Below are 25263 nucleotides of genomic sequence, written 5' to 3'. Positions count from 1 at the left end.
GTAGTATCTCTCGCAGCCATTCTTAGTGTCATCACATGATGCTCATTTCCCACTTAGTGGGGCGTGAGCATTACATGACACTAATTAAGAACAGCTGCAGGGGAGACGAGGTACTTGGGGATGGGGGTAAATCCTGTTATGGAGTGGTGGGATTATATGGAGATTTCCTATAATTTTTGCTCAAGACAAATTGTTAAATCTATATTCTATCTTTACAGTACCCACAAAATAACAGTCTTTCACTTTTAATTAAAGACATGCATTTGCAAAACTAAAACAATTGAAAAATTTTCTAATATTTATTTGAAAATGCCATTGCCTTACTACTTTATCTTACAGAAAACATCCAAACCACAGCAAAGTAAAAGAAAGAGAAGTAAAATTACTTCTGATCATAATGGGAAGCAGAAGAAGAAGAAGGCAGCAAACAAAAAATAAATATTAAATCAAATAACCTAGATTCATTAGTAGTCTTTAATTTGGAAACATTTGAATTGTTCAAACCCTATACATTGGTATAAATGACAATCTACAATTTTGGTGAATGTAATAAAAAAAAAATTTATTTCTAATTTTATTTTAATTGATAATCTGTTATAATTTGTTTTTAATAAAATTGTATATTTTTGTTAAAAAGATATTAACAGGCAGATAGTCTTTTACTTATTTCTGAGACATATCCTTTTTGAGATTTCTAGTGCACTAATTATTCCTGCATCATTCCCATATACAGATTTTCTGATATAATTTTCTAAACCTTTAGTAGTTTTGAATTTTTCTACATCAAGGTATCCTTTCATCAGCTCTTTAAACCAATGCCTTGTCTTGTCGTACAGTATAGTACGCTTCATAATTCCCCCTCCGAGAACAATAACATGAGGTGAAACTAGGTAAGTAATGTTAAGACAAAGAGATCCAAGGTAGTAACCCACAGTATCCCATACTGCATCACTGTCTGCAATCTTGTCAAGTTGAATCTGGTTTGTATTTGTTCTTTCAGCAATGGCTTGAGAGTCGATCATACCTTCAACACAGCAGTAATGCTTATAATTACAACAGCCTTGGTAGTCATCGCCTGGCTTTTTTGGAACTACCATGTGACCGCCCTCTGGGTGCAACAGCCCATGGACAGGCTGCCCATTAATGTTGATACCAACACCTACCCCGGTACCCACGGTAATATACACCAAAGTTGGGAATTCCCCATTGTAATCATTCTTCGTCATCTCATGTGCAACCTCTGCAATTGCTGGTGCATTGACGTCGGTCTCAAATACAATAGGCGTGTTTTCTTCCAATTCTTTCTTGAAGAAGCCAACAACGTCCACATATCCCCATCTCTCTTTTGGGGTACTTGTGATGAACCCAAAAGTTTTGGAACTCTTGTTTAGATCAACTGGTCCAAAAGATGCAATACCTACAGCACTGAATGCCTTGATATTTAACAGGCTGAGCTTCTCTTTTAGAAAATTGGCTAGTGCTGAAAATGTTTCCTCTTTCGTAGTTGTCCGGACTTCGACGCGATCGATGATTGTAGTGGGGCTAGATTCTTTGGCTATTGCAGCAATACAAGTAGTTCCTCCAAGCTCAATACCGGCAATATAACTACTAGAAGACATTGCTTTTAAGGTATTCTCGTAATTTAAAGTAATAATTCTTAAATATTGGAAAAATATCCCCGTTATAACCTAGTAGAGTGCGTAGATCGAGCATGTGACAAGTAAAATGATCCTATTTCCCGCTGTGCGCAAAGGAGGTCGGGATGAACTAAAACTGGGGCGAGATCTTCTATATTTTTAAAAGTCGTTTTACTATCGTTTCTTCCTTAGAAGTATGAATTCTATTGAATTTGCGCACTTATTATATCATTCCTTTACGAGTTAGGAAAAAATGCGCGTCTTGTCTTCAACTAATTTCGTTACCAGGTTTTTTCTGAAACTCGACCGGAAACTAAAACAGATGGTCAGCGTGGTGAGCATCAGGGTTGGGCTGTAACGATTTGAGAAATCGGGAAAAATATTGATCAAAACGAGTATTCTCTAGTCTTCAAACACGATGGCAAAACAAGTAAGCCCGTATGGATCTTGGGTGAGTCCAATTTCCAGCGATTTGGTAATCAAGGAATCGCTTTCTTTACGCGAGGTCAGACTGGATCCTCTGGACAAAGGTAAGATTAGCCCTGGATTAGTTTAGCAAATACAAGTTTAGAATGATAGCTTCAGCGGATTTTGCAGTGCGATTTTATTTTACCTGCATTTGATAGAGAAGATTGTTCAGTTTCATAAACGACAGAAGTTATGCACCTCATGGGGGAATTACTTAATTAGACAGTAAATGACGTATGTTCCCATACTCTAGATACATCCACTGTCTACTAAGCTATTAAGTGGTTGAGGAACATTGTCCTCGGTCTGAATTTTATAACGACATTTTTCCTTGTATCGTTTGTCAGAATCTTACCCTCACTGTTGGAAATTCATTAAAACAGTCTGTCCTTTGTTGCAAGTTTGTGGCTCTGGTGTTGCTGTTAATGAATGGTTTTCCACATGCTGTTAGGGGAGGGGAAGGGAGGACATAGGAAGATAAAGTTAAATATGTTTTTATTTTCAGGCACAGTCTATTGGTCTGAACTACACCCAGAAGAAGCTGGAAGAACTATTATATGTAAAGTCAAAGATGACGACAAGAATATAGAGGTTTTGACACCTCAAGATTTCAACTGCCGAACCCTTGTCCATGAGATGGGTGGAGGTACCTTTATAGTGTATAACAAGAAGATTTATTTCTCCAACTTTGGTGATCAGCGACTTTACTCTCAAGAGTCCAAACCAGGGTGTACGCCAGTACCCATCACCCCTGAGGGTAAGCAGTGGAGGTATGCTGATGCTGATGTGGCATTGAATGGAAGGGTTCTGGTGTGTGTTAGAGAAGATCATGATGTTCTAAAGGAAGGAGCAGAAGAGGCCTTGAATACTATAGTATCCATTGATTTAGAGACTCGGAAACAGAATGTGTTGGTATGTATCAAAAATGTACGATTTGGGCTCCCTGTGTTATCTGTCTCATTAAGGTAGCTCAGAAGGGCAGGGCAGAGGGGAGATACTGAACATAAAGACAGTTATTCTGTCCATCCCATTTCCTTCTAATAACAAATTTGAACATAAAACATTCAGTTTAATTTTTCAGGTATCTGGTTGCAATTTTTATGCCTCACCTAGAGTTTCTCATTCAGGGATGCTTGCCTGGTTCCAGTGGAATCACCCCAACATGGTAAGTTAACAGCAAAATAAGAAAATAGGATTTGAAAGAAATTTCTCATGATTTAAATATTTTTTTCTATGCAGCCTTGGGATGATACAGAATTATGGGTAGGACAGCTGAATGAGGCAGGAGATGGTTTTGTCGAAGGAACGAAGAAAAAGGTAGACAATATATTTGAAGAATGCTTTTCAATTTCAATTTCTTAATTGAACAATTTCCTTATGTTATTGAATATAATAAGTAGTATTTTTCTTTTCTTTAATTTCCCATTTCACTTTCCCAATTTTTCTTTTATTTTTCCTCAATTTGTATCTATTTTTTTGTGTGAATGACCATGGCCATTAATATGGTTATTCATAAAAAAGGAATACTGATATGAAGGTTTTACTTCATCAAAGTACTCAAGAGGTGGAAAGCTCTTTTTTTCCCTTCCCATTTTTCCTTTCATTCTCATTAGTTCCGTGTTTCTTATTTAACTCGCCATTTCTAAATTTTCATTTATGTTTCTTTACCAAATCCATCCAGTTGTTACTAGCTCTGTTTTCATTTTCCCAGTTTTCACTTCTCATTCATCTCTTTATTTATTTCTGATTAGGTCAGTGGTGGTGTAGGCATTAGTATATCTTCACCAAGATGGTCCAATGATGGGAAACTTCTGTTCATAAGTGACAAGAACAACTGGTGGAACCTTTATAAGCTTGAGGATGACGGCACAGAGACTAACCTTTGTCCTCTAGAAAAGGAACTTGGAATACCACATTGGATATTTGGTATGAATGCTTATGCTTGCGATCCGAGGCCTGGAAACAAAGATGTATTAGTGACATTTGGGGAGGTAAACAATAAAAGTGATATAATGAAATTATTTAGAAGAAAGGAAGTAGAATAGAAAAGATTTATCATTGGTCTCTAGCATAAAGGAAATCAGGAAAAAAGAGTCTGTGATAGGAATCGAACTCATGACCTTACGGTAACTGGTCGAATGCTCTAACCATTGGGCTACAGGAAAGACTCATATAATGAGTGGTCATTTACTGGGTTGATTATGACGTACACCCTGCATACTGCTGGCTCACTATGTCCAAATTCAGTTCAGAATTGAAAAGTGTTATTATGTAGATCATTTCACTCATTTTGCTAAGGTATATGTTACTTCAAATTCCTACCTGGTCACATTTAGAATCTTTCTCTCCTGAAACCAAATGGAGAACTGCTAAACATTGAGACTGGAGGTACTCAACATTCTCAAGTTGTGACAGACGGACACTCCGCTTACCTCATCACAAGATCTGCCACTAGATTCCCAGCATTGATAAGAGTGAATTTGGAGTCCAAAAAGGTTACTGTGCTTAAGGAGTCCTTCACAGTTCATGTTGACCCTGAATATTTGAGTGTCCCAAGAGAAGTTACATACCCAACAACAGATGATAAAGTATCTCATGGCTTTTTCTACCCTCCTAAGGTAAATGTGATTAATTATTTCAAGGTTGTCAGTGCAACAATTTCTACCCCAGATGTCTCAAATGTCTGGGATTTTGGCTTCCATCACTCAAAAAAATACTAACTTAGACTGTTGAAAAATAATGTATGATCATCATCATCATTATCATCATCATGGTAACCATTATCATCCTCATCATCATCATGGCCATCATCATCATCATCATCATTATTATTAATAAATATTTGATGGACAGAAGCCAAAAACCCAGTTGTTTCAAATTACTTAGTCACATATATAATTTATATAATTTTTATTTTTTAAATTAGCCTTCGCTTTTTTTCTAATTATTGTTTGATTATTTACAGAATAAAGATTTCAATGCTCCAGAGGGCTCACTTCCACCCCTGTTAGTGAAGGTACATGGTGGCCCTACTTCGGCATGTGGTCCTGCTTTGAACTTGGAGATCCAGTTTTTTACATCACGGGGCATAGCTGTGCTTGATGTTAACTACAGAGGAAGCACCACTTATGGCCGAAAGTACAGAGAAGAATTGAAGGGAAAGTAAGTGTCTTAATTATGGCTTCATCCTTATCCATCCATCCATTCATATATTTATTTGTTCATTCATTCATTCATTTATTTTGGAGCAATATTTTGACATGGCAGTCCAATTCAGCTGAGGCTGGTTTAAGGGCCACACCTTTTTTTAGCCTGTATTGGAGAGTTTACTTTTTCTACTTCCAGCTGGGGAATAGTGGACATGGATGACTGTTGTAATGGGGCGCTATACCTTGCCAACACAACCAAAGAAGTTGACGTCAATAAGCTTGCTATCGATGGGGGATCTGCTGGGGGATATACCACTCTAAGTGTATTAACATTCCGTGATGTCTTCAAAGCTGGGGCAAGTTTCTATGGCATCTCTGATGTAGAGGTAAATATTTTTTGAAGAAATAAAAACACACACGCAGTGCAGTCATAAAGCACCATGCTGTGTGTCATGCTTCTTGTAACACCTCTCTCAAGTTTTGCCTATCCCCAAGTGCTTTATAGCTGCACACTGCACAGCAAGCAAGTTGTTCTTTATTTTTTTTAGAAAATACAAATTAAAATAACTATTATTTTGAATACGAATGATGAAATAGAAATTATTCATGCAAGCAATCAGAACACAAGATTTATAACAGTTATTTTATGAAGAGCCTTATTCACAGGATAAAACCCTGGAGTAGAGTACCAAGGACAGGAGGGGCAGTGCTTATTAAAAATAAAATCAAGACAAATATGAAAAATTGCTAACGCCATTACCAGAAATATTGCTAAAATTATGCACTGTTTATGTTTTCTGTAAGGCTTTGGCAAAGGACACCCACAAGTTTGAGAGTCGTTACATTGATACACTGATAGGACCATACCCAGAGGCTAAGGATGTTTACAAGGAAAGATCACCTATCCATTATGTTGAAAAACTGAACTGCCCAATTGCACTGTTCCAAGGGGATGAAGACAAGGTTAGTCATAAAGTTGTTTTTTCTATGGTAAAGCTTTTTGTAATAACCTATTCAAAACACCTACGAGTTGATGGATCCCTGTTTAAGATTTTAAGATAAAGACTACACTCCCTAGAACATACATAATTCATTGGGGAGGGGGGAAGGGAGGGGGACTAAAAAATGTCACTGGGAAAAAGGTCTCATATGTAGCTCATGAAAACATTTGGTTATAAATTTTAGCAATGTTTTTGTTTACTATAAATAGATTGTGCCACCTAACCAAGCTGAGATGATGTTCAATGCCGTCAAAAACAAGGGTTTACCAGTGGCTTACAAACTCTATAAAGGTAAATAAAACTAGGGGCTGTGGAGAGGGTAGGACATTGTTTTTGACTTTAATATGGTGCGATATATGCAGTACTGATTCCTTGCAAATTCCACTTACTGTCACTTTTATTAGAAATAATCCATATCTTATTTTTCATAGGAGAGCAACATGGCTTCAGAAAAGCAGAAAACATCAAAAGCACCCTTGAAGGGGAGCTTTACTTCTTCTCTAAAGTTTTTGGATTCAGTGCTCCTGGACTTACTGTCGAGGTAATAGGCTGAATCAACCCTAACAAACTGGTTTTCATTCTTCTACATTCACTTGATTATATGCCTTCTGTGAGCAAAACACTTACCAAATTATTAGAGATTTTCTTTCTATTCGCATGATTTCGTTTGAGTGCCAAAGATGTAAGGAAAGTGCTTCTCACTCCCTGATTCGACCTAAGCTTCGAAATAAAAGCTCTTGCCCCTTAAAAAAGGAAGGGAAGGAAGAAAAAACTTCTGGGACCGGGGTACACCAAGGAGTAAGCTTTCAATCAAAAATTATTTGATACTGGGCAATCCCCAATCTAAGAGAATAAACCCATTCATTGAATGTGGGTAGCCATCTTAGTTATTAGGCATGTGTGAACTAAAGTACAACTTTTCTTTGCCCTTCAGCTTGAAATCCACAATCTGAAGTGACCTTGAAATCAAAATGAGGTAATGATGCTATATCTCACTGGTCAAGTTGGTTTGGTTTGTAAAACTGAAAGAAAATCTCATCTGTATTAATTTGGAATAATTTAGCGATGCCATAAGAATAAATTGGCAGGTAGCAATGGCTAATAAAGTGAGGATCTTGCAATAATATCATAATTTATGAGTCAAGAGACCTGCAAAAGAAAGCAAGTACATGCAACATGGCCCTTTCATCCACAGAAAAAAAAAGTGTATTCTAGTTAAGTTATTAAATAATAAAAAATATTTACATACAACATGGCCTTGCTTTAGCAATTTAATATATTATTTACAAACTATCATAAAAATATGTTAAAAACTAGCTTTCATGTACAATCAAAGTATTCTATTTATAGTGCTTACTTTAGATTATCTATAATTCCTTTATTGTAGTATTTAAATTGTACAATGTACATTTGGTATTTACTCCCAGTAGACCTTTTCAGCTTGGGTTTAATGTTTTCCATTCGACTACATGTTATTCTCTTGAGAATGAAATTCTTTCTTTATATTATCCATATTCATGTGTCTTCTCATGCATAACCATTAGACAAAGAAATGATACTCTAGGGAATAACATGTGGTTTGAAATAGGACAACATTAAGCTAAATAGGTAGACCTATTTTCATTGTACAACTAATGGTATAGTTCATTAACTTTCCTTGGCTGGACTTGGAATTTGCTTAAAATACTTCAGGATGTTTTCTCCCACTGTAACCAGCTTAGGTATGTCCTGGTGATAAGATAATACAGAACAGTTAACTGCATTTCCACAAATGATATGTTTTGAGAGACTTGACAAGACAAGGGCAGATGGGTGGGAAATTCTGCTTTGATGTGCTGATCAATCACCCCCATGAAATCATATTAGATTTACCACTGCTTGCCAATACTTGATGTCATCATATACAGCACTTACAGAGGAAGTAGAGAATGCTAGCTATCTTACCTCACAAGTTATTTGCTCATCAGCTTCCCCTGATGCCTTCTTACAAGTCAATTCTGTATTTTTCCATTTAATGACCCAAGTATCTGACCTTTTTATACTTTTATCCACACTACTAAAGTCCACAACTTTTTCAAATCCTTGAGTAATGGGGTTGAGATTTCCAGTGTCTATATTTTCTTTCTCATCATCATCAATTATATAACATTCAACATTATTTTCACCCTTATTTAATAGTGAGTTGTTCCTGGGGTTATTTTCACTGAAGCTCGATGGTCCAGTGATACACTGTCTCTTCCTTGCAGGGGAGTCATCTGTAGAGCATTCTTGCAAACGTGATAAACATTCACTTTCATTCATTTCTTCACTTTTCCCATTCATATCTTCATTTGATTCATTTTCAGGCAGTACTCCATTATTTAAACGTTTGTTCTTTACTGGTGTAATCCTTTCATTTTTTACTAATTTAGAAGGTTTTTGGCCATCAGGAGTATTGGGGAGTATATTTTCTTTTGGTGTCTTTTTAGGCGTCGTCTTAAGCCATGTTCTTAGTGACCCTTGCTTTCTTTGACCGGGGGTTGTTGCTGGTGAGAGCGGGGTAGAAGGAAAGGTATGGCAAGGTGATGAAGGCTGGATAAGTTTTGTCTTACAGGGTGTTCCTAATCAATACAAAACAAATATGAAATTAGTTACCATGTTGTAATGAGACATCTTCCAATGAATTGGGCTGAGCATTATTGAGAAATCAAAAATAATTCTCAAGGAAAGGATAAGTTGAATAGAGGCTATTAACTGTCCAGGAGGTCAGGAGAAAAACTGTGCCTGAGGTCTTGAATAAATGGGCCAAGGCCATTAGGCCTGTCTGTTTTCAAGGGCAGAAGGCACAGTTTTTCCCTAGAACTGTAATTATTTTTTCCCCCATTTACTTTTTATCTCGTTTTGCAATTATTGTTCTAGTTTAGCAATCCATTATTCCAGGATGCTGGAACACAATCAGAGATAAAAAATATTGTCCACTTGTGCAGCTGATTGAATACTGGACTGAAAAAAACAACAAAAACACAAACAAAAACACCTAAACTTCAATGATTCTCAAAGCCATAGTATACCATTAAATTACTATACCTTGAGCAAGAGTAACTTCTGGCTTGTCTGGGATCTTGTCAAAGGGGAATTTTGTTTTTGATGCTTGGACACCAGTGGACCCATTATGAACCATAGCACCAGGACTGTTAAATGCATTTAACTGTCTACCTCTGTTAAGACGTGTGGGAGTACATAATGATGATAGGTGGGCTGGGCTGACAGCTGGTGAAGATAACGGTGTGTTGCATAGATGACTAGGACTGCAAATGTCTGGAAAGTATTTTGAATTGTGAGATTTCATTACTTAATTGCCCTATTTCACTGTGACGTCACATCAAAACAATCTATTGTTTAAACCCAAAGGATCATGGTCGTCAGAGGGGGTCAAATTAACGCAAATTCACCAAAAATTGTTCTAAAACCCGTATCAATCCACAAAGAGAAGTAGAATAGCCAGCAAACTCTCAGAATATTTTTTAGTACATATTAACACATATTATATCTGAAAACCAGGCCATTTTAGATTAAACTGTTTCGCTAGAAACAAACTTTGTTGAATTTTCTATTGGATTTGGCGATTCTATCCCCCACATAAACAAGTAGTTTAGTGAAATAGGGCAATTATATCACTGCAAGAAATAAATAAAAAACTAAAGGGAATATATAAAATCATTGTAGTACATAAAACTATGAAGGAAAATAGATTTCATAGTAAATAATCTGCCTACCCATTGGTTGTTGAGGTGAACAAGGTCTTGGTTCAGATTGCTCACATTTACCAACAAAATCTGTCTCCGCCCTTGTTACTTGGTTGCAATTCATTCTCCTTTAAAAACCAAAAACCATGGAGTTAATTCTCTTATTTGTATCTAATCACACATACAGTGCTGTTTTCATTAGTAGGGGACTTTTGCAGTCAAACCAGTTCAAGCATACCCAAAAATGCATTATTCATTCAATTATATGATAATTTGAAGCATCATTTATTTCAAGAATGCATTCCGTTTAAAAATAGGTAAGCTACTATTTGGAACATTATTTGATTCATAATCTGTAGATGCAGCATAACTTAAAAGCAGACTTTGTTGAGCTTCATCTTTTATTGAAGGGTTATACCTGGTTCTTCCTCCCCCCTCAAAACCCCAATATACTAAATCTCAATTAATTTGATCTATGAGCTAGGATGTTTGCTACTTACCAGATGCGTATATTGTTGTCATCTGAACATGTCACCACCTTTTATTAAAAGATCAAAGAGTGATGTCAGCAAACTGCGAATAATTATTGTTATACATAATCATCGTCATCACGACCAGGCACACCACTATGGATCATCATCACCATCATCATTATCAGCATCATCTTCATCACGACCATCACCTGACTATGGGTCATCATTAACATCATCATCATCACCATCCTCATCATGACCTGCACCACTAAAATACTACCATTCTCATCATTGCCTTTATTTTACATGATGGGTTACAAATACAGCATTAATTGCCATCTTTATGAAATGTTTTTTAGATATTTACCTTTCCCAGGTCAACAGGACACCATGCCACACTTGTTACTTCCCCTTCATGTCCTTTGAGAACAAAAGGTGCAGCCTTTGGTTCATCAACTCTCCAGATATAAGCATTGTTATCACTAGAACCACTCAACAGATAGGTATTATCAGGACTGAGAGCTGATTTGACGTAGAAGGTAGAGTTAAGATGACCATTGAATAAATGGACAGGGTTTTCCTTCAAGACTGTACAATCATACATGTAGATCTTGTCATTAGTACAACTGGCAAAAAGGTTTGATTGGTGTGAATCGAGAACCAGAGATGAAAACCCTGTCGAGATAAGAAAAAAATACATCAAGAAAATGGAATTTTGTCATAGCTTTTCAAATGATTGGGAGAAGCTATTGATTGGTTTTAGAGCAATTTTGTATGGGTGGGAAACGATACAGAAAATTTGTATATTAACTGACCATGTTTGCGCGGTTCATTTCCAGGATAAGGGAACACATGACAAGGCATGGGGTCACAGCGTAAATTACTATAATTTTTGCGCAAGTCCCATATCTTGATGTTACCATCCATTGCACCTGCGGATATTAGTTTGTTCTCATCTTGGAATAAAACTGCCGTTACTGACTGCTGGGAATCCTGGAAAGGAATAAAAGCAAATCGTCATCACCATCATTATCATCATGAGTATCAACACCATCATTATCATCATGAGCATCATCATCATCATGGTTATCAATAACATCCTCGTCATCATGCTATCATCATCACTATTATTATCATCAACATTATCACATCATTGTTATCATCACCACCACCACCATTATTATCACCATAATAATAATAATGATAAAAATCAATACTATTCTTACGCTGATCATTTTCACAATCATTACCATTATCATCATATGAATAAACAAATATATGTGTTTGATGAAATGATGAAATTATTATGTAGTTAATAAAACATTTTCCATACTTACTGCGACAGGCTTAGCCACGCTAGCCCTTCTTGATCTCTTCTTTACTCTCTGAGGTGTGTTTATTTGCACAGTATGTGCATTACGTATCGTTATAACAGGTTTATAAAAACCATCGCCCACTGGTCTATTACACCTTATATCCCATACCATAATGTTACCATCCCGTGATCCAGTAGAGAACGTAACTACAATAGATACAAGTGTCATTAAGCAATTCACTTTATCACTGGCATCCCTGTGGAGTCTGGGGTAAGAGGTATTCTCCTTCCGATTCCCCTTGAATTTTGTGAGACATTGTGATAGGGAATATTGTTCAATAAGCATTTTCAATTTTCAGACTTGCAAGCAATTTAGAGACTGCAGTCAGTAAAAGTTCACTTACAAATATCATTTTCTCTGAAGTTTGCTGATTTAAGACTAGAACTGTGGCCTCTGAATATTGAAAGACACTTCCCATTCTCAACATCCCAAAGCAGCGCAGTCTGATCACCTGAAGCGGTTACCTATCAATGAAATTAGTTGAAATTAAATGTCTTATCCTATGTGCATAGAGTGCACTCCATATATCTGTGACACCAAAACCAAAGATGCATTGTCTAAATGCAGCTATTTTGTGCAAAATAGTGGATATTACTGGAGCTGCAGAGCATTGGAAACAAAAGCAAATATCTTTGTGTCTTTGTTTGGTTCATGCCTGAGGTAACTCTTAGCTATTTTACAACTAAATACTTTAAAGCTTGACATGGCTAGTAATTGTTTCACTGATATATGGCGTGCACTGTCTTTATTCCAATAAAATTTGGAAACATCTACAGGGTGTTTTACATACTAGTTTTGCTTCTCCTTCCATCCATGCTATGTCAAATATTGCATTTGAATGTGCTGTCCATTCTAAAAGTAATCAAAAAGAAAATCATCAAAATTTGTAGAAAATATCCATATCCCCAGCACAGAGGGAATTTGTAAAAGGAACCCCCTACCCCTAGCAACTTCTAATTTTCTTCCATTCTCTGTAATTTAGTTCTTTCTCTGACCCCCCTCCCCTCCAGAATTTCCAATTTCCAATTTCTGTGGGTGGGGTATGAATATTTTATGGGACTAAACAACGTCAATCCTCTTTGCCGAGTCTCCACGGCCATAGCTTAATGATTTTAAAAGCATACTTTACTCTCTTTGCAGTAAATCTTTAGGAAAAGATGTAATATTTTACAATTTACCTCTTATAATAGATCGATAGCCATATTTTCTGGTGTCAAAAAGTTTGACAGAACCATCTTCATCTGCTGTCGCTAATAAATGTCCCCCCAATTCACCTGAAGAGGAAAAAAGAAACAATGTATCAAATACAGTTAAAAAATCACTATAAGATTAAGAGGTCACTGTCACTGTAGTTCCAGAAAATATCCATACTTTCCAGACAAAGTGAGCACTCGAATTTCCAAGGGGTGGGGAGGGTCGGAGATGGGTGTATTTGGGGAGGGGTGGCGGTGGGGGTGGTAGGTCTAGAGGGAAATATGGAAATTTTGTGGAAATAAATATATTGATATATTTTAATCTAAAAGGAGATGGCAGTAAAAGATGATGAAAACTTACTCTTACTGAACTGAGAAGCAAATGGCGGCACCTCCATCTAGGTTGAGGAAGAAAAAAATTTTTTGTCGTGTTCTCTTACAGCAAAAATGAAAAATAAAATAACAACTATGTATTACTCTTATTTCATGAAAAGGGTTCTGTTGCTGAATCCTTTTCATATATTACGAAGGAATACTTTTTAATTGAATCAAAGGAGACAACGAAGGAAGGCATGGATGGTGATGAAGCTAACAAGAAAAGGTCGAATCAGATCAAAAAACAAATATCACTCCTACCTCATCATCTCTTCCACGAACAATATGTTCATCCACTCTGTGACATGAAAATGACTTTATAGCAAAATCTACAGGGGTACCTAACGAGAAGACATTATATAGTTAGTGATTCATACCAAGAATCAAAGCCATTGAATCTCGATTTACGACTACATACGAGACTTAAACTGCTTGGAACCCAGCTGTCTCTGTAGAATAGAACTTAATAAAGTCATCCTGTGTTCTTAATAGAATATAATGCTATATTACAAGCAATATTATGAATAAAAAAGAGAGAAAATCGAGTATTTTGTTCAAAACATCGACATTTCAACTCCCGCGAAATGATGAATTTGCGCGCGAAGTGTAAACTCATTTGATTGGTCCATATTTACTCATACAACGCGGCTTTTCATTGGCTTAGAGAAAATATTTCTTTCGTTACTTTTGATTGGTTAGACCCAGTTTCTCATCTTTTTTGTTATTTTTCAAGATGGCGGCCTCCGCGTTCACAGCTTTTTCAGCTTTCACTGAAAAATCTTCAAATAATCAAGAAAATTGGCAGGATGCTAATACTGCTTTACAGGATCTTGATAAAGGTGGGATTAATACTTCAGTTTATAATTAAAAGTTCTTTACTTTCATTTGGATTCATGATCAAGTTTGAATATTGATTTCATGTTGATCTTCTGATGCGCGATTGAACAATGCGCATTTTAAGATTTATAGAAACTCTTTCTTTTTTTTTCCAAAATACTGTTTTCAAATTCTATAAATCTGTGGAAATGTAAAAATGTCTCAAGGGAGGGGAGGGGAGGGGTAGGTAGTATTAGTTTAGACTTTGCAACTCACTAGGGTGGGGTATTCTATGATTTTGGAGTATTTGGTAACGGAGGGGTGGTTTTGGTCATTATTGTAATTTTTAATTATGGATATTTTATTATTATTAATTATCCCAGGTTTGAGGAGTGGCAAGGCTGGAGAACAGTGTGATTCGATTGTCAGGTTCCCTAACTTGTTTGAGAAGTTTCCTTTTCCAATTCTAATTAATGCTGCATTCTTGAAACTTGCTGAAGTCTTCAGAACTGGGTAAGATGGCTTTTCAACATTATGACAATGATTGAGTAATTCCAAAGATCATACATCTTCAGGCCTATCCATTCTCCACATTTCCAGACCCCCAAAACCCCTTGGAAATTCCAATCCTTCTTTGTTGAGAGGTGTGAATATATCCTGGAACTACACAATATACCCCCCTCTGACCATTCCTCTCCCTCGGCAAATCAAATCCCACCTGTGGGGAAGGGGATGGGCTATTGTCTTGTTATTGATTCACTTTTCTATTTATACATGTGCATTTTTTCAACAGGAGCAACTTTCTTCGTCTCTGTATCTTCAAAGTAGCTCAAAGAAGTGAGAAACACCTGGACAAAATTCTGAATGTGGATGAATTCTTGAGGAGAGTATATTCTGTGATACACTCCAATGATCCTGTAGCTAGGGCCATCACTATCAGGTATTTTGGATAAGCAATCAAACCACTTTACTTTAGGCATAATATTTTCTCAATTCAGATACCATGTGCCATTCTCTCTCATTCTCAGTTTATATTTATGTTGTTACAGCATGACCGGCAAATGTATAGCCACATTTAATGTTTTTGCATATTTCTATGCACAGGCTTGTTGCCGTCAAACAAGCTTTTGCATGCCTCATTGGTAAAACAGCCAGCTTTACATCAAAATGTGTTGGTTGATTATACAAAAGACTGTGCATAAGTTATCACCTGTCATACTTTTGTATGTAGCACTTTAACTTGTTATATTTTTCCACTTTATAAAGGCTTCTTGGGAGTATTGCACCAATCATAGCTGAAAGAAAGAATGCACATCACAGGTAATGTAACAAAAATCTAGGTGTGGGCTGCCTGTGGTAAAAATACCACAGGGAACCCAAAAATTAAGAAATCACCTGAGCATTATTGCTTGTTTGATTTAAGTATTCGAACAGGACTGCACTCACATGACCAAGTTGAACTGGAAGCTGCAATCTTCGCAACAGGAAAGTTTTGTGCACAGTCGAGGTAACAAGTTATATATAACCTGGCATTAATAACTTCTAAGCACAGCCAAGACTTCATTTGTTGCCTGCTAAAACATGTTCTTTTATATTTATTTTTGAAGTGAATTTGCATCAGGAGTCATCAACAAGCTTGCTTTGATGATAGAAGGTAAAGGCCTCCCTATACTATCACTATAGATAAAGTATAGAACATGCATATATGTCTGCATATATGATATAATGGCAGCCATTTTGGATGACAGCAATAATAAAGTCATCCAGCTAGAGCCACTCTGTAGAATTCACTGTTAAAAAATCCCATTATTTTGAATTATTTTTATCTCCCATTTTTTATTTTTTTATTTATTTTTTGTGTCAACATGAGATCACAAAAACCATCTATTATGTACATAAAGTACTTATCCCACCCCTGAGAGTAGGAGGCAAAAATGTTCTTATATAATTGCACAATCATATTAGTAAGCCAGTGCTATTTTTATGCTTACTGTTTGGTGTGATCATAGGTCTAACTACACCTGTTGAGATGAAGCTAAAACTGGTACCTATCTTTGGTCATATGCTCCATGATATACAACTTGCTTCTAAGGTACTTTGATGAAGGTTGATCTCATAGAGCAGGGGTGGATCCAGAAATTTGAAATTCCAAATGAAGAAATGCATATAGAGATACTATGCATTACTTCAAAAAAGCTTAAAGTGCCTATCACCCTTCTGACAATATTCACAGTATCGATTCTACATGGGGTAAGATGTGGGAAAGCCCAAAAAAATTTCATAGTTTGAGTGCGGCTTCTTGAAGTTATAAAGGTTTTTCCATGCCATATGCTAATGTTGTGACGTATGAGGAGTAATCATTTAATATACAAAACCTTACTGGCACAGATAAATTAAATTTGAAATACGTCATTGTTTTGCCCATTGCTCTTATAGAAATTATTGCAGGCTATTTTTCACATAGAAGCCGGTGTTTCGAATTACAAGGAACAACAAATAACCATAAATGCCTCCTCATACGTAACTATATATATAACTTATAACTACAAGAAACTGCACTCAAACTATGAATTTTTTTCAGGTTATTCGACATCTTACCCCATGTAAAATCAATACTGTAAATATTGTCAGAAGAGTGATGGGCACTTACAGCATTAGGGAGGTGTCCGGTATCTGCACCACAGGACACCCCCTGGACCCGCCCCTATATAGGAATTATGGTGAATCATAATCACTTTTATTTCTTATTTATCTCTTCTTATTGTCTTTACTTTTTCTTTATGATCTTATTATTTAATTTAAAATACCTGCAGGCGAGAGGAGTGTGCTTAAAGCTTCTCGAATCTCATCCATCTTGTAAGTTTGTCCTGGTGACTCTCCACACCTTGTCCAGTCTTGCGGCAGCTAGTGTCAGCAACATAACTGAACAGGTAAGAAGAACAGAGCAAAAAATAATTGCTGCTTAATGACCAGACGTTAGGGGCCAGGGAACCAGGTTTGTTTAGAAGAGGTGCAGCATTTATAATCAGGACGCCCACAAACTCAAGCAACAATAGCCCAGTAGATATCAGCTCATCTTGGGAGGAGGGGAAAGGAAGGGAGGGGGAGGGGAGGGGTGCATGCCCCCTCTACCACTTTCCTAGATCTGCCTCCTTAAATATAATTACTGACCACATTTGACAGATCAAATCATGACCAATGAATGTGACCAGCCAACAGGAATGGCCTAAGAGGTATTTACTAAATATAATAATATGATGATTTCTTGATTTAGGTTGAGCTGCTCTTGTCTTACTTAAAGAATGATCCTCGCAAGATTATTAAGTATCAAGCTCTGTCAGATCTGAAGATGTTGGCTGACGAAGCCCCACATATGTGGCAAACCAAACATGTTGAGGTATAAACTCAGAACCAAAAACTTTACGTAAAAAAGATCATTTGAGAGCTTTGTGCCTGACACATTACACAAGAATCAAAAACAGTATTTGTAAAATAATATTACTTGTTGGTTAAGATTATTTTCCTTTATTGTTGTTTCAGGAGCTGTGTAATTTTCTACTTGAATGCAGCTACAATGAACTGAAGTTAAATGGGTTAAGAATATTAGTAACATTATCTACAACCATTGCCGTGGACCAATTTAACATGGACCTTGGTAAATGAATAATACTTATCAATGACAATAATATGATTATAGTTTCATTATAGCATTATCTTTATCACTCTTACTTTCACTTAATTGCTCTTTTAAGCTTGGGTATAATAATTCTCCATTCCAGAGCATCTCATTCCCTAGAGTATCATTTCTTTGTTTAAAGAAAGTGAATTAGAAGACACATGAATATGGATACAACGCAGAGAATCTTATTCTCAAGGGAATGACATGTGGCCTGAAAAAAGGAAAAATAGTTACACCCAAGGTAATGTGGTTTATTGACAAACTTTATTATAACTTTATAGTACTCCAGGTGTGTGATCAAGAGTGCAGTTCTCCCAACATGTCTGTGTCTGCCGTCAGCTGTCAGCTGTTGGTACATATTGCTGTGGCCAAGTTCAAAAAAGGTTAGTTAACATTGCAAGGAAATTGAGCTATCATATTGATCTGATTCTATTTTGATGTTGTTGTACTAACAGATTATGCTGATGTTGGTCTGTGTGCCCAAGCAGCTCTTGCCGTGGAAGCCACTTCTATCATTTGTTGCTCTGATGACCAGATTCAACCTCTGAAGGTATGTCTTTAGTTAGGTGTTTTTATTAGTGTGTATTAGAGAGTGGCAATAGACCCTTCTCAAAAGTATTGTAGATACAAGACTAACATAGAAATACAAAAGAAATCACACTTTTTCATGAGGGAATTTGTGGCATATCTTTTCATGTTAACCTTATATGAATTCAAGACAATTTTAAGAAGGGTCCATTTATTGAATGGATGGATGTATAGACTTGGCAGACAGACAAACCCTCCAACTGAATAAAAGAGAATAAGAAAAATAAGATAAGAAAATGAGCAAGTAAGCTGAGTTTTTAGCCGAGTGAATTGGTTGAACAATAAACAAGAAAGGAGGGGTGCTAAGGGAGATGGAAAGGTGATACTAACTAACAGCTTTATATAATGTTGTTCAATTAGGTTTGCCTATCATCAATGAATCATCTGATCAGTTCACATCCTGACTCATCTTCACAGTTGGTTGACAGCCTCGTAGCATTACTTCCCACTGTCCAAGGTTAGAGTCATCATCCCCTACCATCGTTAACCCAGTATAAACTGTACTGCAGTTTTCTATATTCTGCGAACTCAGACATTCAACCAGCTTGTTGTAAAATTAGTTTTTCGCTGTCACCAATTAAGAACATAAAAGGTACTGACTGATTATTCTTGATTGATGGCAGCAGAAAAGCAAATTTCGGCATGTAGCTTCTATCTACCGAGTTTGCAGAATATCGAAAATCGCAGTAAGGAAATTTTTGAAATGCTTTCTCCTTCGTTTGAACATAGAATCTGTTGCCTTGGAGATGTGTCATGCATTGGTTACCATGGCGACACAAGTACCATCTGTCCTTGCGCACCTGAGGTCAGAGATTGTCACATTCTTTAAGTCAATGGTAACGCAGGACAATAGTCTATCCTTAGACAAAGAGCAAAGAGAAACAAGTGACACTCTACTGGTAAATACATTACTGACCTTCATCTTTGTGAGTTGCTGTGTATTGATTAGTTTCTTTTCTCTTTACTGCAGGTAGCCATGGCTACTCTTATATTTCAGTCCCACCAGTGTTTCTCCGTTGATGAGAGTTTGGAAAAGTTACAAAGTGAAGTAGAGGAGCTAGTCCTGGAAGAAACCAGCAAAATGATATTATCATCCAGACATTGGGTCATGTACAGGATTGCACGACAAGCTACCAGACAGGTTTGACAGGAAGTTTGCTTTAGTTACTTTAAAGTCTGCTTTTTAATATTCCAGTTTTTTGTTCACCATTTTGACAGTTTGCATTGTTATTTTATTTTCTCCATATCATAGTCTGTTTGTTAAAATGTCATTGATTGATTTTTTTCCCCAGGGATTCCACCAACTTGCTGCCAAGATATTTGGTTCCTTATCATCAAAGGTGAGATGGCTAACTCACAGATTGAACCCTCAAACAGCCTTGGGCTGATCTAAGTCAGGGCAGGACTAACTCACAGATGGAACCCTAAAACAACCTCTGGCCTGATCTAAGTTATGGCACTGCCAACTTACAGATAGAAATAGAATTTAGAACAAGTTTTTCAAGCTGTTCTTGTTTTATTCCAGGTTGCATCAGAACATTTTTACTTTTGGTTGAATGCTCTCAAATGTTTTTGTGAAGCTGAGAGTCTGTCAAACAAACTGTGCAGTACCCAGCTATTGCTTGCAGAGAACATCACTAAGGCATGTAGCCAGTATAATATGGGACTCATTGCACTCAAGGTGAGTAACAAGTATTTGAAACAGTAATAATCATGATTAAAATCCAGGAATAAAGCATGGCCAGGCATCCCTTTATCCAGATATTAGACCCCTAAATGGAACTAAGACCTTTGCTATAGCTACTTCATATCTGGACAACTTAAAATAATAGCCAGCCAGTCGCTCTGTCATACCTTGTTTCTGGCTCAGCTTTACTGGTCAAAATGAAATGTGAGGCAAAAATTTGACTTGATGAGTTTCAATTCTGGCTGGACATTGTCTGATGACTGGCTGTGTTATTTTACTGTATTATATCACTTTGACATAGGACTAACCTCTGAAATTCCAGTACAGTTAGTTTTTTAACTTGATTTACACTGTGTATTATCATAGTTTTACTTACTTATTTTGCTGGTGATGACTATTTCCAGGCAGCAGTGACCCCCTCCCATGAACTGACATTCCAGATCACATATTCCAAGCTAAGGTCTGACCTGCTCCAAGCACACAGTTTATTACTTGCGGCATGTGCAAGCATGAAGTCCTGCCCACCACCAGCCATAGCAACAGCTGTTGCAATGACAACTGGACAGGATGTGCACACTTTAAGTCACTTTGCAGCTCAGGTACAGCTACTTGGTTCACTTTTAGTAGAAAAAGCTTTTTGTTGGAAAGATTTCAACCTTTTAATTATGCTTTTTTGCATTTTTGGAATGTTTAGATTACAGAATGCAGTAAATTGTTTCATCAGTTGGGAGAAAAGTACAGCAGGTTGTACCAGTCGTCTTTTGATGCTGACCCTGTGAGTCTGCAGAATGTCGAGACGTATCCTTCATAACCTACCATGAATATCTAGTGAGAATTATTATTGTTCATTAACATTAATTTTTTTTCATCAAGAAATAGATGTTTTTAGTTTTGGCTTAATGTTTTTGATTTTAGACCATATTTCATTCCCTTGAGTATTATTTCTTTGTTTAACGGTTGTGAATGAGAAGACACATGAATATGTTACCACACAAACAAAGAGTAGATGATGGCTAGTAAACACTAGCGTGGACTGCGTCGGTGTTTCTAATGAAACAGTTATAGTAGATTGATAAGTTTTACACCGTAGTGAAAATAGGAACTGACTCCGACGAAGGACTAACGTCCGAAACGTCAGTTCCTATTTTCACTACGGTGTAAAACTTATCAATCTACGATAACACAAACAAAGAATCTTATTCACAAGAGAATGGCAATTGGTCAGAAATGAGAAAAGGTGAATTGGATTTCCACTTGAAGGGGTTAAAATAAAAATGGTAGAAGTGACTTGTCGTTCTGTTGGTAGTCTAGGTACATCTAAGGGTGTCATGCACTGCTATGACACTGTCTATCATTCCTCAAGTTTGAGAAGTTCGAGTTAGATCAATTCTTGACTGAACTAAAATATATGAGTTGAGTTTGTTTGATGTGCCCTCTTCCATTGCCACAAGATTCTTTCTCCTGCTTATTTCAAAAGTTTTTAAGTTAAAGTCGAAACTTTACTTAACAACATATTCAGTCTTCAGCAGAGCTGTTTTCTGGTGTCTCATTGTATAGATCTTTTCACCAAAACAACACAAGAAAGGTAAGTCAAAAAAGAAAATTATGTTTCCTTAACAAACTGAGTCCATGAACAAAATTTTGTACAAATTAGGTCTGTTCTGCTCTGCCATAATTGAAATTGAGAAGATCCACTGAGGAAAGCTATGCTGATATTCTGTCGCATGACAAGGAATAACACTCCACCTGGGGGGGGATACTAATCTGTCACTGGAATACATTCGTTAATAATTTCTAATTTAGATTTGTATTACATTGTCAGTTATTTTGAGGTTGAGAGCTCCAAGAATACCAAGAGTATAAGTTCTGCTCTCTCTAAAGCCTGTACTCAGATCTACAAGCACATTCAGGTATAAACATCATTGCTACTAAATAGTCTTTTTTATTCCGTAGTTTGTGAAGACTTCTAGGTTTTGTTATAGATACTATAGTTGCTGCTTTTGCTATTGTTGTTGCTGCTGCTGTTGTTGTTGCTGTTGTTGATGTTGTTGTTGCTGCTGCTTTTGTTGTTGCTGCTGCTGTTGTTGGTGTTGCTGTCGTTGCTGCTGCTGTTATTGTTGCTATTGTTAATGCTGCTTTCCTTGCTGTTGTTGTTGTTGCTGCTGCTGTTGTTAGTGTAGTTGTCGTTGCTGCTGCTGTTATTGTTGCTATTAATGCTGCTTTCCTTGCTGTTGTTGTTGTTGCTGCTGCTGTTGTTGGTGTTGTTGTCGTTGCTGCTGCTGTTATTGTTGCTATTGTTAATGCTGCTTTCCTTGCTGTTGTTGTTGTTGTTGCTGCTGCTGCTGCTATCGTTGCTGTTGCTCAGAAGTTAGACTCCTTGAATGTGACGTCAAAGCAGCTCAATTTAGAGGACAAAACAAAAAAATTCAGTCTCATGAGAATTGGAGACCTATCGTTATGTCCTCCAAATTAAGCTGCATTTTGACGTGCTGCAAGAGAGGGATCTATTTAGCACTTGAAACCCACGTACAAAGATAGTCAAGTATTAGGGTTCTAATCGTTAGTATGGCCTCAGAATGGATGTCTGCTTTGATGATCCACAACTGTCTTCCTTATCAGTTTCTTATTCTTTTTTTCACAGGAATATTCAGTGCAGCTAGAAGCTGTTCCCGTTTGCCATTTGGTGAGTTTGTCTGTTGTTGTTTAACATCTTCAAGGGCGGATCCAGGGTTTTTTGAAGGGGGGGTCTCAGGGGTAAATTTTTGTGGGCAAAGGAATCCCAGTCGCATTTTTACCACAGGAAGCCCATTTGACCTCAGGAATGACAGGGGGGTCGCGACCCCCCCGACCCTCCCCCTGGATCCGCCCTTGATCTTCTTACCGGTACCCTGTATTTACGATCTTTATTTATCCTTGATAAAAACTTATCAATGAAAATGAATGTAAAACCCATGCAAAATAGTCCTTGATTACTGCAAGTTTTCATAGTGTCTTTTTTGGCAAGTCATTTTCTTCTCGTAATAGTATATATCCCGAAATGTATCATGAGAAACTCTACTTCCCACTGACTATGCCTGGGTCTAGTAAATGCATTCTTTCGTGCCATGAAATCATTCAGAATAAAAGAAGTTACAGCTCAACACGTTATAGCACTTCTAACATTAAACCTTTTCTTTAACAGCAAACTGAATGTCTGTGCAAAACATCCGTATCTCTTCTGCGTGTTCCTTATATTTTCCCAAAATACTTTTTCCAAAGTCGACAACACACAGTTATCAAGGTAAGAAATTACAGCTTTCCACTTGCTGGGCATCTGTGCATCCAGGAAGAAACTTGCTACCATGAAATGTTATTATTACAGTATTTCTTGTATTCATGTTCATGTGTCTTCTCATTTGCGCAACCGTTAAAGAACGAAATGATACTCAAGGGAATAACATGTGCTTTGAAATAGGAAATGCCAGGGGTAGAGGATAACCTTGAATGCTGTCCCAAACTTTCTTATGATTCGTATTACCCCCCCCCCCCCCCCCCCCCTGTTTTCTAACTGTTGCTTTTTTTGTTGCAGTTGGCGTTATCTCCAACACCACGTTCTCCCACGGAACCTATCTTTGTTGCCATGGAGACGCAGTTTGTTCTGAAAGTTGAGGGTGTCATTGAACACGCTGGTATTAAACCAGGCCTCTATCGATCAATCAATGCCGTGAGATTGAATGTTACCTGGAAACAAGAAGAGCGAAAACAAAACCAAGGATCCCAGGACCTGAAGGTAACAGGTTTTTGATTATTGCTTCATTGGCTGATTCGCTGCCATCACTGATGACCACACACACTTGTTATAAAGAACAAGTGTGGCTTGGTTAGTTAGTGTGCTGCCTGCTAAGCAAGAGGTCCATAGTTTGATCCTCAGTGACCTCACACACTTGTTTTAAGGAGCTTGTTAACTAGTGCGCTGTGTGGCAGACCTCTTCAAAAGAGAGGGAAGTTGCAAAACCTTCCATTCTCGCCATGTACATGGACTTTGCATGTAATCATGTCTGACGTAGGAATAACGTATCATGACGTCATATCCTCTTTACATTTCAGGGCCCACGTGATTCCATTACAAGTCTAGAGCAGACCGTTACACCTCATCATGACTATTTTAGTGCTCAGTTCCTTCTCTCCTTCATTACACCAGCTTCTTACGTTGTCATGGTGAATACGAGTCTGATTGACGACACAGGTGCATACTGGGATACTGGTCCCCAGAAGACTTTGTTTGTGAAGGCCAGTGAAGCACCCAACAGAATGAGAGCAGGTTCTTCGAGAAACTAGATAGGTTATTTTATAATAGACTGCTATCAGGCTATTTGGGATATAACGGACAAAAAGAAAAAAAGCAACGGAGAAAGGGAAGAAAAGACGAGGAAAGAAACAAAAGGAAAAAAAAATTTCTAGTCAAATACGAAAAAAGGAAGAGAAAAGAATTGTAGCGAAAAATAGAATAGAATAAAAATATTCATGTGAAAAAATAACTTGTGTCAAAAAATTGTTACTGTGATTCTTATCTTCACGACATCACTCAATAGTGCAGCATACATAACCGAATCCAAAACTCGGCATTTTTTTCGTAAACTAAGAAATTCAATCGGTTCAACTTTAGATGAATTAATGTGAGAATATTTTGTCGTTTAGAATAAGAAAATAAACAATTTTACCACCTAGTAGGTAATTTCAGCCAAAAACGTCTGTCTAGAATTACGAAATGCTTCTTAAAGAAACAGGTGCTTGGATTAGGTGACGCAAGCTTTTTGTTTGGCTCTGTTTTGACGACGGTTTACGGTGTTACAAAAAAAAATTTAAAAAAATCGCGTGACATACTTGAGTGTCGAGTTTTCTCAATGAAAATATAATGAACTCATTAGATATATTCAATTAGTTTAATTTAACTATTGAAACCAGCATTTTCACAAAGGTGTTGTTGTAGAATCCTCGAGGCAAAACGACGGAAAGAAGTCGGCATAGTACAAGAAGATTGTGGCTACGCTATTCTAAATGTTCTTCAAATCTGTTCATTTTGGTCTGGTTTTGGCTGAAGTATGACTCGGTACTGC

The 25263-nt window shown here is 37.0% G+C and overlaps 4 protein-coding genes across 4 annotated transcripts; 2 read left to right on the top strand and 2 right to left on the bottom strand.

The window, feature by feature from the left end:
- Positions 1–319: 319 nt before the first annotated feature.
- On the bottom strand, positions 320–1727 carry LOC116297998 (uncharacterized). Its single transcript, XM_031706372.2, has one exon. It carries the CDS (start codon positions 1617–1619, stop codon positions 660–662), a length of 960 nt encoding a protein of 319 aa, XP_031562232.1. The 5' UTR covers positions 1620–1727; the 3' UTR covers positions 320–659.
- A 199-nt stretch (positions 1728–1926) lies between these two features.
- On the top strand, positions 1927–7506 carry LOC116297910 (uncharacterized). Its single transcript, XM_031706266.2, has 12 exons — positions 1927–2167; positions 2611–3017; positions 3187–3270; positions 3345–3422; positions 3857–4096; positions 4442–4723; positions 5071–5267; positions 5451–5640; positions 6059–6217; positions 6465–6546; positions 6687–6796; positions 7190–7506. Exons 1-12 carry the CDS (start codon positions 2056–2058, stop codon positions 7211–7213), a joined length of 1965 nt encoding a protein of 654 aa, XP_031562126.2. The 5' UTR covers positions 1927–2055; the 3' UTR covers positions 7214–7506.
- LOC116297815 (denticleless protein homolog B) lies at positions 7255–13910 on the bottom strand. The gene is made up of 14 exons (XM_031706155.2): positions 13816–13910; positions 13659–13738; positions 13384–13420; positions 13008–13103; positions 12620–12681; positions 12173–12293; positions 11791–11975; positions 11269–11446; positions 10821–11128; positions 10481–10518; positions 10011–10108; positions 9322–9552; positions 8200–8855; positions 7255–7983 (listed from the first exon to the last, which is right to left on the bottom strand). Exons 1-14 carry the CDS (start codon positions 13871–13873, stop codon positions 7903–7905), a joined length of 2229 nt encoding a protein of 742 aa, XP_031562015.1. The 5' UTR covers positions 13874–13910; the 3' UTR covers positions 7255–7902.
- Positions 13911–14124: 214 nt separating this feature from the next.
- On the top strand, positions 14125–24816 carry LOC116297721 (integrator complex subunit 7). Its single transcript, XM_031706040.2, has 25 exons — positions 14125–14236; positions 14597–14726; positions 15007–15153; positions 15480–15533; positions 15637–15720; positions 15821–15867; positions 16223–16305; positions 17027–17143; positions 17488–17610; positions 17754–17868; positions 18174–18275; positions 18348–18442; positions 18841–18937; positions 19210–19379; positions 19451–19621; positions 19773–19820; positions 20006–20161; positions 20572–20766; positions 20862–20965; positions 21687–21752; positions 21990–22077; positions 22809–22850; positions 23349–23447; positions 23736–23936; positions 24254–24816. The coding sequence occupies exons 1-25, from the start codon at positions 14131–14133 to the stop codon at positions 24482–24484; spliced, it is 2871 nt and encodes a 956-aa protein (XP_031561900.2). The 5' UTR covers positions 14125–14130; the 3' UTR covers positions 24485–24816.
- Positions 24817–25263: the final 447 nt, after the last annotated feature.

Source organism: Actinia tenebrosa, unplaced genomic scaffold, assembly GCF_029948245.1.
Source record: "Actinia tenebrosa isolate PJP-AT-01 unplaced genomic scaffold, QUT_ActTen_1.0 PGA_scaffold8__29_contigs__length_14323225, whole genome shotgun sequence".
Lineage (NCBI taxonomy): Eukaryota > Metazoa > Cnidaria > Anthozoa > Actiniaria > Actiniidae > Actinia > Actinia tenebrosa.
Note: the sequence above shows the minus strand (reverse complement) of the source record. Positions and strands in the feature narration are given on the sequence as shown.